Source organism: Monodon monoceros, unplaced genomic scaffold (assembly GCF_005190385.1).
Source record: "Monodon monoceros isolate NGI ecotype Baffin Bay Population unplaced genomic scaffold, NGI_Narwhal_1 Super_Scaffold_20, whole genome shotgun sequence".
Lineage (NCBI taxonomy): Eukaryota > Metazoa > Chordata > Mammalia > Artiodactyla > Monodontidae > Monodon > Monodon monoceros.
The window spans coordinates 107,041,840-107,055,705 of record NW_021703777.1 but is presented as its reverse complement, the minus strand read 5'-3'; the positions used below and the strand labels follow the sequence as shown (position 1 = coordinate 107,055,705).

At 36.5% G+C, this 13,866-nt stretch overlaps 1 protein-coding gene across 8 annotated transcripts in view; it reads right to left on the bottom strand.

Moving 5' to 3' along the window:
- Window positions 1-13,866, bottom strand: part of SEC24B (SEC24 homolog B, COPII coat complex component) — a 94,943-nt gene that overhangs the window by 33,013 nt on the left and 48,064 nt on the right. For all 8 annotated transcript variants that reach the window (XM_029235378.1, XM_029235381.1, XM_029235383.1 and 5 more), the window contains 2 exons: window positions 6,249-6,329; window positions 2,972-3,183 (listed from right to left, as the gene is read on the bottom strand). In XM_029235378.1, coding sequence (XP_029091211.1) covers window positions 2,972-3,183; window positions 6,249-6,329 — 293 coding nt within the window. The remainder of the gene's footprint in view (window positions 1-2,971; window positions 3,184-6,248; window positions 6,330-13,866) is intronic.

Here is a 13,866-nt window from a genome sequence, read left to right as displayed (position 1 = left end):
TGGATGTCTATTAGGTATTCTAACTTAATATGGCCAATTCGATTCCTATTCCCAGAACTATTCCTCTGTCTTTACCATCTAAGTAAATACACTACCCTCTATCCAGATGCCCTGCCAAAAACCTAAGTGTTATCCTTGATGCTTCCTTTCTCTCACCCACCACATCCGATCCATCAATAAGTCAAAAGATATCCCTTATCCATCCACTTTTCACTACCTCGGCCAATACCACCTTAGAAGAAAGCACAATCATCTATTTCTGGGATGATGGCAAAGCTTCCATTTGTCTCCCTGTTTCCATTTTTATCTTTTCAAATACTCCCAGCCCTAATCCGTTCTTCACATAGTAGCCAAATGAGTCTCTAAATACATAAATCAGATTTTATTCCATTACATAAAATCTCTTATGTTTTCCCTTTGCACTTGATGTAAAATCCAAGCTTCTGACTATGGTTCTTCCCTAGCTCTCTGATCTCATTCCTATTATTCCTCCCATTGCTGAGTTCCAGCCACACTGGGACTTTGGTCCTAGAACATGTTAAAGTTGCTCCTGCCTTAACGTTTCTGTATATATGTTTCCTTAGCCTGAAATCCTCTACCCCCAGATTTTTCCATGTCTGGCTTTTCCTGTCATTCAAATATTAAGTCAAACATAACTTCTATAAGGAGGGCCTTCCTGACTGTTTACTCTTTATACCCAACCCCTGCAATTTCTTCCACTCCTCTTGATTCATAGCACTTGTAACTATTTGAAATTAGCTTGTTTTTGTTTTTATTTTTTAAAGTCTTTATTGAATTTGTTACAATATTGCTTCTGTTTTATGTTTTGGTTTTTTGGTCACTAGGCATGGGGATCCTAGCTCCCTGACCAGGGATTGAACCCGCACCCACTGCACTAGAAGGCAAAGTCTTAACCACTGGACTGCCAGGGAAGTCCCTGAAACTAGTTTGTTAATTTATTGCTTTACTTACTTACTGTCCCATTGGCCCTGCCTTCCCACCAAGTTGCTTGAGAGAGGGAACTCTGTTTTGTTCACTTAGCTTCCTCTCGTAACCTCAGTGCCTAGAGTAGGGCTGCCACACAGTAGAAACTCAGTTAAGTTTTCACTGAATGAATAAGTAGAGAGAAATTCTAAAGACTGGTAAAATTAGGTGCTATGATTCACTAATTTCACCTGAAGAGATTTCATCTAAGGAAATAATGAGATGAAGGCACAAGATTTGTGCACAGGTGTATATTTTGATTTTGACACTCAAGTTATGCCCAATAGTGGCAGACTGGGTGATTATAATAAATGTTATGCAGTTATCAGATGAAGGATATGTAATAATATAGAAAGGTTTCCTCTTATGCTGTTCAAGGATTTAAAAAAAATGCAAAACAATGCCCATATTTATCAGCTTATTTGTTTGTGTAAATAAGTCATTTACATGACCAGCTTCTTTACTGGCTTTCTCCTGCAAATGCATACAGCAAGAAACCCAGAAGGATAGCCTCCAACTGTTACTTTTATATCTTGATGGTGGGTGTATTGATTGATATTTATTTTCTTCTTTTTTGCTTATCTACATTTTCCTACAGTTGATCATGCACATTTTTTTTTTTTGGTTAAAAAAAAAAGCCATACAGTATCTGTATCTGGTTTTTTACATATTCACTAAAATATTTTTCTATTTTTTATTTTCATTTTTAAACATCAACTTTTTACCTGTTTTTCTACCCTGAAAAACTAATTTTAAGTTTTTTTCTTCCTCAAAGGGCAGCCATTGGGGTTTCCCACTACTTAATAAAGGTCATCATAAATGAACACAAAGAAAGCCCTTAGATTTCAGAACCCTCCCACTGGGGTTATACTAAATGCAACATTTAAAGGCATTTCAATTTTACTATAGAAAGCTGCTAAAAGTTAAATTAAAATATTCTAACTAGGATTCAAAAATAAATGGCTGCTTTTAAAATTAGCTTGTTAATGTTAAGATTAGATTAAAATCTATAACCTTTTTTTTAGTACACAGGTAAGAATTTAAAAGCACATCCTAGCTATGTGCTTAAATCATTATTGCTCAGTTACCCTGAAATGGTGGTGTTCCATCTGGACCAATAAAGTCATAAAGAAAATCTAACAAAATGGAAGGCAGGGAAATCTGTACTAACCAACCACATTTCTCCAGTGCCTCTCCCAGTTTCCTTCTTTCTTCTGTGCTTTAATTCTAAGATTAAATTCCAGAAACAAATGGTTTTCTTATTTCCCCTCTAATTTTCATCAGTTCACCACCAGATGAAATTTCTGTAAGGTGAGTCTACTATGAGCAGTTTTTTATTGTAAGTAGAATGCTTTTGCCATTTAAATCGTTTCCTTATATTTTATTTTTTTCCCAATAAATATAAATGTAAAATACTTATTGTCTTATTATTAAACTGATATGGTATTTAACAGGTAACTCCAAGAAGGGTCATATCAAAAGAGGTCATAGCATTAATTATGAACAAATGTATTAATGAGCATGTATGTGTATGGAGGCTTTTACCAGTTTCAGTTATATGTCACCGAGAGTTCTTCAAGTTAAGAACTGAGGCCAAAATCCCAAACCACACTTATACCATGTCATTTTTTGAGGAGAAAGCCAGCTTAGTAATACAGAATTTAAAATAACATTTACTTTAATTTCCCGATCATAAAATTAATACCTGTACATTGCAGAGCCCCTGAAAAATAGAAGTACAATGCAGAAAAGAAAAATCACAGTAATACCTTTTATCTTCTTCTATGTACGCATGCGCACACACACACACACACACACACACACACACACACACACACACACACAAACTGGAATCAAATTCTATGTATGTTTGATCTAGACTTACCTGTATTCATACCTATGATCCATTTGAATCAACAGGGATTTGTCAGAATTGATAATAGTTTCACAATTTTTATATGATTTCTTTTTATGACTAAATACATACCTGAGCATACTGCTGGAATCCAGAATACGCTGGGCTACCGGGCGGCACTCCGGAATTAAGTGGTGCTGCAGCATTCTGATATCCAGGCTGCAGAGCTGGATAACCATACCCAAATGGCTTGGCCGTTTTTGAAGGCTGAGGAGCAGCTGGAGCTGGAGCAGGGGCAGGAGCGGGATCAGGAGCAGGGCTGCTTGCCGATGAGGAAAGCATGTCTAGCAAAGGGAAAAGCATGGTGTTGACAACTGAAAGTCGGGACTCCACAAATGCTCTTGGCTGAGCCATAGCCTTTGGCATCTCCCTTTTTATTAAAACTTTTTTATTATGAGAAATTTTGAACATACACAAAAGTAGAGAAAATAGAATAATAAACCCCATATATCCATTCCTCAGCTTTAATAATCAACAGTATTTCGCTAATTGTGTTTCACATGTTCCTACCCCATCTTTTTTTTTTAACACGTATTTACAAGAAAACCCCATTTTGTACCATTTCATTGACAAATACTTCAATTGGTATTTCTAACAGATAAGACCTTTATATTTATGCATATTAAATATATATACCACGACATAGCATATAATATAAATATATATTTATGTATATTAAAAATAGTTATTTTTCCTTTTATTCTCTCAGCAGAAATGGCGCTAAGAAGCAGAAGACAAAGCAAAGCAATAAAAAGAGTGTCGGGCTTCCCTGGTGGCGCAGTGGTTAAGAATCCGCCTGCCAATGCAGGGGACACGGGTTCGAGCCCTGGTCCGGGAAGATCCCACATGCTGCAGAGCAACTAAGCTCGTTCGCCACAACTACTGAGCCTGCGCTCTAGAGCACACGAGCCACAGCTACTGAGCCTGCATGTCACAACTACTGAAGCCTGCATGCCTAGAGCCCGTGCTCCGCAACAAGAGAAGCCACTGCAATGAGAAGCCCGCGCACCACAACAAAGAGTAGCCTCCGCTCGCTGCAACTAGAGAAAGCCCACGCACAGCAACAAAGACCCAATGCAGCCAAAAATAAATAAATAAAATAAATTAAAAAAAACAAAAAGAGTGTCAACTACTCTTTGCTCTAACTTGCCTTTTTATCTGACCCTGACATTTATTAAAAAAAAAAGTCCATGGAAGGAGTGGCATATTACCACAATCCCCTAGAAGTCTGCTTTATTTGCAGAGGCAAAAATGAAAGTATGAAAGACAGTCTAGAATAGTGTCCAGCTCCTAAAACAATGTCTGGTATGTAGTAGAGGCCAAATAAAATGTAATGAATGAATGTTCTTCCTTTATTTAAATTTAAAACAGAAACTAAAACTTGATTAAAACTGGGGCAAGAAAACTGTAGAAAATTTTATCACTATGTACAAGAATAACAACAACAAAAAGTCAAATGTAAAATACATGTGTATTTTAATCTCTCATGTCACTGTATTTCACTGTATATTTTCATATAAAAATTATATTCTTCACCAGCAATCAGACTCTGCAAAAAGAAAATATGTTCTTAAAAGCATCTGACTTAAATTTATTTTTTCAAAGTTTACTGAGGAATCATCTTTCTACTAACTCTCTTCGCTCTCATTTTGAAGAGACCTTCCTAGACATTCTGCTGTCTATTGTCTTGTGCTAATTAGGCAAGCACTGGCTTACTGGCTTTCTGGTAACTTCCCAGACTTCTTAAAAGGACTAGAGCGTCAATGCAGTGTCATATACTTAGATTTCCTGCTTGTCTCTCCTCACTGTGATGGGACTGTAAGTAGAAAGGTCTCTTAACATGACAACAGTCATCAGCTTAAGAAATGAAGAACTGGAGTCGTAAACATGGGGGTCTAAAACTTTTCCCCCCTTTTTTAGGAAAAGGACAGTATTTCATACATTTCTATAGTCCCTAAGATCAACCTAGTACCTGACACATAGACTTAATTCAGTTAATCTTACTGTGATAGATGTTCATAGCTTTCCTTAATTTTGGTGCAGTATAAAATAGCTAGAAAATTTACCTAAGGTTATTCACTTACTGCCAAAGCACAGTTCATAACAAGATTAAGATTTGTTGATTAAATGAATACAGATAAACACAGCAAGGTCTAACTCCAAGGCCATCATCTTTTAACTATACCACATTAGATGTTTTATTTCAGGTTAATTTGAAGCTCATGAAATACGATAGTTGAATAAATGGTATTCATCTTTTAGTGAATGAAGTAACTCTTCTAGAATATTTTGACAATGGTAATTGCTTTTGGAATGGTCCACAACTTTTTACACACACACACACTCTCTCTCTCTCTCTCTCTCACACACACACACACACACACACACACACACACACACACACAGATCCCTAGGGAAAGAACCCTTAACCACAAAAGACTGAGTAGCTTATTTAAGTATTCTTGAAATGTTAAAAGGGAACTCTGTACTAAGCTGAGAAGATTAAAGTTTTCTACTGACTCATAGAACAGTGATAGCAAGATGGTGTGTGAAGTCCAGCACACTTCAACTTCAATTAAGCTTCATCCTGGATAATTAACAACATGATAAGAAATAAAGTGAAGAGCAAAATTACTTGTTCTGTTAATCCTAAAGTTTGGAATCATTAGAAAGAAAAGACAAAGAAGGAGGTCAGGTGTGGTTGTCAGGCTGTTGGTGACAGGAGACAGGCAAATAAGGAAGATCACAGCACAAGATGCTATAATGAAATAACTAATCATTATAGAAGTTCAGTTTGTAATTTTTTTAAACACTATCCACCACTCCTGTTCCTACATATGACCAAAGTTACTTCCAGATATGGTTAAAAGTAATGCCTCCAAAACCTACCCCCAAGTTGGTTAATCTATTTACCTGGTGGAGGCAGCCAGGAGCCATAGGGGGAGTAAAGAGTCAAAGACTATTTATAGTCAGAGGCTAGTTGGAAGAAATTCAAGGACCTAAGCATGAGAACAGAAATATAAAATTTATTTAAGGAATTATTAGCATAAAAAAGAAGGGAAAAGAAGAGAAAAATTATTCAGTATTAAGTCTTTTAGAAAGAGGAAAAAGATAAAGAGCATGGTAACAAAAATCAAGTAATAAATTTCCTTGGCCTCCCAAAAACAGCATCCACAGTTGTTATGTGACAATTACACCATTAAATTAAGGCTGAAAAAACCAGGAAAATGTCCCTTTTTTTCTGTTAAAAATATAGTCTGCTAATTATGTATAGTACATGTTCATGTTTGAAGTAATTGATGGTCTGTAACTTTTCAAATAAACATCAAATATGCACAAAACAAAGTACCTGGATAGCTGCCTCCTTCTAGGGCATCATAACTGTTGGGCATTGGAGAAGCACTGCTTGTGGTAGAAGAGCTGTCAACACCTAAAAGGAAAACCAAAATATCTACTAAGTTTAAAATGACAACATATCTTAAAGCAACCTTTGGCAATTTTGAAAAAGATGTTTTGCTGATCTAGGAAAATTCCTGATCCTAAAAACATGAAATGACTGATGTTTAATGACATTTAAAAAACCATACATAAATTCCTGATAATACAGGGGGTGAAAGTGGGAAGAATACGGAGCTGATAAAATTTAAGCAGACACACATGAAGGCATCTTAAAGAAAAGATACACAACTTTCAAAGTAGTCAAACACACAAACATCAATTTTAGATTGATAGAAATGTTAATAAAATCACATCTCAAAGATTGGATCTACCAAATCACAAGCTATTAAATACCCTATATCACTATCACGTTATTTTAAGATAATTAAATAATTACTTTTATAACTCAGCATAGCTGTATGAAACCTTCATAAGAGAGGAATCTATGGCTTGGGTTGCTACCTAGCATGTTACTAAGCTTTTCTATGCCTCGGTTTATTCATCTGCTCAATCAAGATTAAACAGTACCTGCCATGTTTAATAAGGTAACAAAAATAAAAGGTACTCTAATAAATATGTGTTAGATTATAAGAATTTTTATTACATGTATTCGTTCAAAACTTGAAAGACTAACGGGAATATTCAGTGGCTATTTACGATAAAACGCAGTGGTATCACACAGCTGGGAGAACATGTATTTCTCTCATTCATTCACTTAACAAATATTTTATTGAGAGCCTACAGTTAACATAGGTAGATACACTAGAGTATATACTAATGAATAAAACTGAAAACGGGGCTTCCCTGGTGGCGCAGTGGTTGAGAGTCCGCCTGCCAATGCAGGGGACACGGGTACGTGCCCCGGTCCGGGAAGATCCCACATGCCGTGGAGCGGCTGGGCCCATGAGCCATGGCCGCTGAGCCTGCGCGTCCGGAGCCTGTGCTCCGCAACGGGAGAGGCCACAACAGTGAGAGGCCCGCGTACCGCAAAAAAAACAAAAAAAAAACAACTGAAAACGCACACAGCCTCTCTTTTGTGTTAAAGATCTTGGTCTTTTTCACCAGAAGATAAAATTCTGTAGTACAGAGGTTATCCCTGGCTCTTAACACCAATATTATAACCGGGTTTAAACTATATTTTAGGTTAATTTTCAACTGTGATATAGAAAGAATAGATATGCATAACTATCTTTCATTGAATAATTTTGGTTAACTACAAGAACTCAGTGTATTGACTCAGGGCATAATAGCTAAAATTTTTTGTGTAGGAACATTTTGTTATCAGTAAAGAACATGATCTGGAGGCAAACGACTGTAGTTACATTAGACTCTGTCATTTAATTGCTAAATAACTTTGGGTAAGTGACAATCATCATAATACTCTCTCTCGCAAAATGAGAACAATTTTTTAAATGCCCTTTGTGTGCTTTTTAATGTTCTTGTGATGCTTAGATGAGACTGGTTATGAAGCAACTTACAAAACATGAAGGCTATAAAATAAATAATAGGTGAAAGACACTAATACATACCAAGTGCTTTCTTTGTGGTAAATAGAATATTGTTGCACGTATAGGTCATTAAGAATGGGAAGTAATGGCTCTTCCTTTTCCTTGTATTTGTGAATTTATAACTAAAGAAGAATGCTGATATACAAGGTCAAAAGTCTTGAAGTAATAGCGTTAAAAAACAATACACCAAAACCCAAATATTCACCAAGAGATGAATGGATGAACAAAATGTGGTATATCTATACAATGGGATATTACTCAGCTATAAAAAGGAATTAAGTACTGATACAGGCTACAATATGAATGACCCTTGAAAACATGCTAAGCAAAAGAAGCCAGACACAAAAGGTTATACACTGAATGATATGATTTATATGAAATATCCAGAATAGGTAAACCTCTGGAGATAGAAAGTAGATTGGTGGTTGCCAGGGGCCGAGAGGAGGGGGAAATGAGAAGTTACTGCTTAATGGGTATAGAGTTCTTTTTTAGGATGATGAAAATGTTTAGTTTTATCAAGTTCACTACATTTACAAAGGTAGAACTAGACAGAAGTGGTGACTGCATGACAACCCAAATGACAGAATCAGAGAGAGGTGGTGGCTGCACAACATACTGAATATACTAAGTGCCACTGTATGCTTTAAAATGTTTACTTTTATGTTATGTAGATTTCACCTCAAAACAAAACCAAACCAATATGCCAAGACATCTCAATGGGGAAAGAATATTCCCTTCAACAAACTGTGCTGGAACAACTAGATATCCACATGCAGCAGAATGAAGTTAGACCCCTTCCTTACACCTTATGCTAAAATTAACTCAAAATGGATCATAGACCTAAATGTAAGTGCTAAAACTCTTAAAATATGGGAGTAAATCTTCACGACCTTCGGTTAGGCAATGGATTTTTAGATATGACACCAAAGGCACAAGCAACAAAAGAAAGAAATTAGATATACTGGACTTCATCAAATTAAAAACTTTTGTGTTCCAAAGATATCATTAAGAAAATAAATAACCCACAGAATGAGAGAATATATTTGCAAATCATGTATCTAGTTAATAAAGGTCGAATACGCAAAATATTTACAGAACTCTATGACTCAACAATAAAAAGACAAATAACCAAATTAAAATGAGTAAGGGATCTGAACAGACATTTCTACAAAAAAGATAAACCAATGGCCAATAAGCACATGAGAAGATGCTCAACATCACTAGCTATTCTGGAAATAAAAATCAAAACCACAGTGAGATACCATTTCACATCCACTAGGATGTCTGTAATTCAAAAGACAGATAACAGAAAGTTCTGGCAAGGATGTGGAGAAATGGAAGCCTCCACGAGATTGTAAAATGTTGTAGCCATGTTGAAAAACAGTCCGACAGCTTCTCAAAAGGCGCCAAACAGTTATCACATGACCTGGCAATTCCATTCAAGAGAAATGAAAACATACACCCCCACAAAGAGTTGTGCATGAACGCTCACAGAAGCATTACGCATAACAGCCCAAAAGTGGAAACAACCCAGATGTCCAACAACTTACGAACAGGTAAATAAAATGTGATATATATCCACACAATAAGATATTATTTAGCAATAGAAAGGAACACAGGACTGATACATGCCATAACACGGATAAAACTTGAAAACATTATGCTGAGAAAGAAGCCAGTCACAAAAACCAAATAGTATATGATCTATTTATATGAAAGGTTCAAAACAGACAAATCTATAAAAACAAAAAGTAGATTAGTAGATTAGTGCGTGTATGTGCGCATGTGTGTATGAAGGGGGACAAGAATAGGAAGTGACTGCTAAAACATGGAGTTTCTACTTTGAGGTGAAGAAAATGTTCTAGAATTACACAGTGATGGTTGCAGAATTTTGTTTAAATTTAAATGAGTGAATTTTATGGTATGTGAATTATATCTCAATAAAGTTATTATAAAAATACCATAGAGAACAAATGTATGGACACCAAGGGAGAAAGTGGCGGAGGTGGTGGTAGTGGTGGTGGGATGAACTGAGAGATTGGGATTGACATGTATACACTGATGTGTATAAAACTGATGACTAATAAGAACCTGCTGTATAAAAACATAAATAAAATAAAATTCAAAAATTAAAAAAAAATACCATAGAAGCAAAAATAAACAAATGAGACCTAATCTAACTTAAACGCTTTTGCACAGCAAAGGAAAACACCAACAAAATGAAAAGACAATCTACAGAATGGGAGAAAAAAATTGGCAAACGATGAGACCAACACTAGGTTAAATATCCAAAATACACAAACAGCTCATATAACTCAGTATCAAAAAAAACCAAACGACCCAATCAAAAAAATGGGCAGAAGACCTAAATAGACATTTCACCAAAGAAGACATACAGATTATCAACAGGCACATGAAAAGATGCTCAACATTATTAATTATTAGAGAAATGCAAATCAAAACCACAATGAGGTATCACCTCACACTGGTCAGAATGGCCATCAATAAAACGTCTACAAATAAGAAATGCTGGGGAGGGTGTAGAGAAAAGAGAACCCTTATGCACTGTTGGTGGGAATGTAAATTGGTGCAACCACTATGGCGAACAGTATGGGGGTTCCTTAAAAAAGTAAAAATAGAGCTACCATATGATCCAGCAATCCCACTCTTGGGGGTATATATCCAGAAAAAATAAAAACTCTAATTTGAAAAGATATATGCACATCCATGTTCACAGCAGCACTATTTACAATAGCCAAGACATGGAAGCAACCCAAGTGCCCATCAACTGACAATTAGCTTAAGGACATGTAGAGTGAGTGAGTGAGTGAGTGAGTGTGTGTGTGTGTGTGTGTGTGTGTGTGTGTATTTACATATATACACACACACCGTAGAATATTACTCAGCCATAAAAAAAGAATGAAATATCACCATTTACAGCAACATGGATGGACCTAGAGAAAATTATACTTAGTGAAGTCAGACAGAGAAAGACAAATACTATAAGATATCACTTATATGTGGAATCTAAAAAATAATACAAATGAATCTATATATAAAACAAAGCTTTTGCACAGCAAAGGAAACCATAAACAAGACGAAAAGACAACCCTCAGAATGGGAGAAAATATTTGCAAACAAATCAATGGACAAAGGGTTAATCTCCAAAATATATAAACAGCTCATGCAGCTCAGTATTAAGAAAACAAAAACAACCCAATCCAAAATGGACAGAAGACCTAAATAGACATTTCTCCAAAGAAGACATACAGATAGCCAAGAAGCACATGAAAAGCTGCTCAACATCACTAATTAGAGAAATGCAAATCAAAACTAGAATGAGGTATCACCTCACACCAGTCAGAATGGGCATCAGCAGAAAATCTACAAACAACAAATGCTGGAGAAGGTGTGGAGAAAAGGGAACCCTCTTGCACTGTTGGTGGGAATGTATACTGATACAGTCAATGTAAATTGATACAATCACTATGGAGAAGAGTATGGAGGTTCCCTACAAAACTAAAAATAGAACTACCATATGACCCAGCAATCCCACTACTGGGCATATACCCAGAGAAAACCATAATTCAAAAAGACACATGCACCCCAATGTTCCCAATGTTCACTGCAGCACTATTTACAATAGCCAGGTCATGGAAGCAACCTAAATGCCCATCGACAGACGAATGGATAAAGAAGATGTGGTACATATATACCATGGAATATTACTCAGCCATAAAAAGGAACGAAATTGGGTCATTTGTTGAGACGTGGATGGATCTAGAGACTGTCATACAGAGTGAAGTAAGTCAGAAAGAGAAAAACAAATATCGTATATCAACGCATATATGTGGAACCTAGAAAAATGGTACAGATGAACCGGTTTGCAGGGCAGAAATTGAGACACAGATGTAGAGAACAAACGTATGGACACCAAGGGGGGAAGCGGCAGGGGTCTGGGGGTGGTGTGATGAATTGGGCGACTGGGATTGACATGTATACACTGATGTGTATGAAACTGATGACTAATAAGGACCTGCTGTATAAAAAATATATAAAATTAAATTTAAAAATTAAAAAAAAAAACAAGAAAAAAACCCCAAAACAAAACAGACTCACAGACATAGAAAACAAACTTATGGTTACTAAAGGGGAGAAGGGAGTGGGACAAATTAGGAGTATAGGATTAACAGGTACATAATACATAATACTACTTAATTATGCTGCTTAGCTTCTTCTTTCCATGTCAAATCAAATATTAATGCTTAAAAATATTGCCCATTTAGATAATAACGCTATAGTAACAAACTTTAAAGTATTAATTTGATAGAAATATTCTATTTTATTTATTGGATAATTTGAAACCTGCTAGTTTAAAATTCACTTTCAGGGCTTCCCTGATGGCACAGGTTAAGAATCCGCTTGCCAATGCAGAGGACACGGGTTCGAGCCCTGGTCCAGGAAGATCCCACATGCCACGGATCAACTAAGCCCATGTGCCACAAGTGCTGACCCTGCCCTCTAGAGCCCGCGAGCCACAACTACTAAGCCCGGTGCCACAACTACTGAAGCCCACGCACCTAGAGCCCGTGCTCTGCAACAAGAGAAGCCACCCAATAAGAAGCCCGCGCACTGCAACAAAGAGTAGCCCCCGCTCACCACAACTAGAGAAAAGTCTGCACACGGCAACGAAGACCCAATGCAGCCAAAAGTAAAAATAAATAAATAAACTAAAAAATAAATAAATAAAAGAATAAAATAAAATTCACTTTCAGGGACTTCCCTGGTAGTCCAGTGGTTAAGAATCCACCTTCCAATGCAGGGGACACGGGTTCAATCCCTGTTCGGGGAACTAAGATTCCCACATGCTGTGGGGAAGCCAAGCCCATGCGCTCTTGAGCCCGCGCACCACAACTGGAGAGCCTGCACGCCTCGACTAGAGAGAAGCCTGAGCACAGCAACGAAGAGCCTGTGCGCCACAACGAAGAGCCTGCGCGCTGCAACAAAAGATCCCACCGGCTGCAACTAAGACCCAATGCAGTTGAATAAATTTAAAAAGTTTTTAAAATTCACTTTCAGAAGAAAAGAACAAATGCAAATCTCTATTTTGAACTTGTTAAAATATCGAAGCAACAATAAAAGTTATAAATCCAGATGAAACACTAAACAGACTCAAACTTTGCTAAAACTTATTGTTCAGATTAATTCTAATTAGGTTATGCCATTACTGCCAATACAAATCAAAATGATATTTTTTAAAAAGGTACATTATGAAACATGTCAATATTCTAAACATGCTTAAAAACACCTTCACTAGTTCCCCTACCATTTTATAGAATAAGGTCTAAATGCTTTTATACTGCCATAAAAAAAACTTCAAAATTTGTCTTCGACTTTCCTTGTCACCTCCATCTCCCACCTGTTCTTGTACCACCTTCCCTCTTTTACCTTATGACGTAGTCACACCCAACTTCTCACTCTTCATCCCAATACACTATTTTTTGTGTTATGTACCGTACATACTGGTCTGTTAGCCTAGATTTTCTTTTTCCACATGGCAAATTCCTACTCATCCTTCAAATTTCAAACCCTTCCTAAAACCTTTCTGACATGCCAATGGAAATCATTTCTTCTCCTATATAGGGACATTTTCTTAACCCCGAATTACTGTACTTTTCAAGCTGTACTGTAATCACATATGATATCTGCTTCCCTGTCATATTATTAGTATATAGAGGCAGCTATGCTACTGTATTGATATTTGGAACAAAGATACCAAGCAAAATACTGCTTTCTAAATACGAGCTAGTTTTAGTCGAATGAGAAGCTTTGGTACTTGTCACCACTCTTAAAACCTCTGATAGGTCCAGTTTGCCTTAGTCACTTCACGGTACAATTAGTGATAACAAATATTCTGAGATCAAACGGAGGGTGAATATGAATGTAATACTTGGGAAACATTTTCCCTCATTCTTTTACTGGCTCTATGTCACACATTGAGAGAAGAAAAGGGGAAGTCAG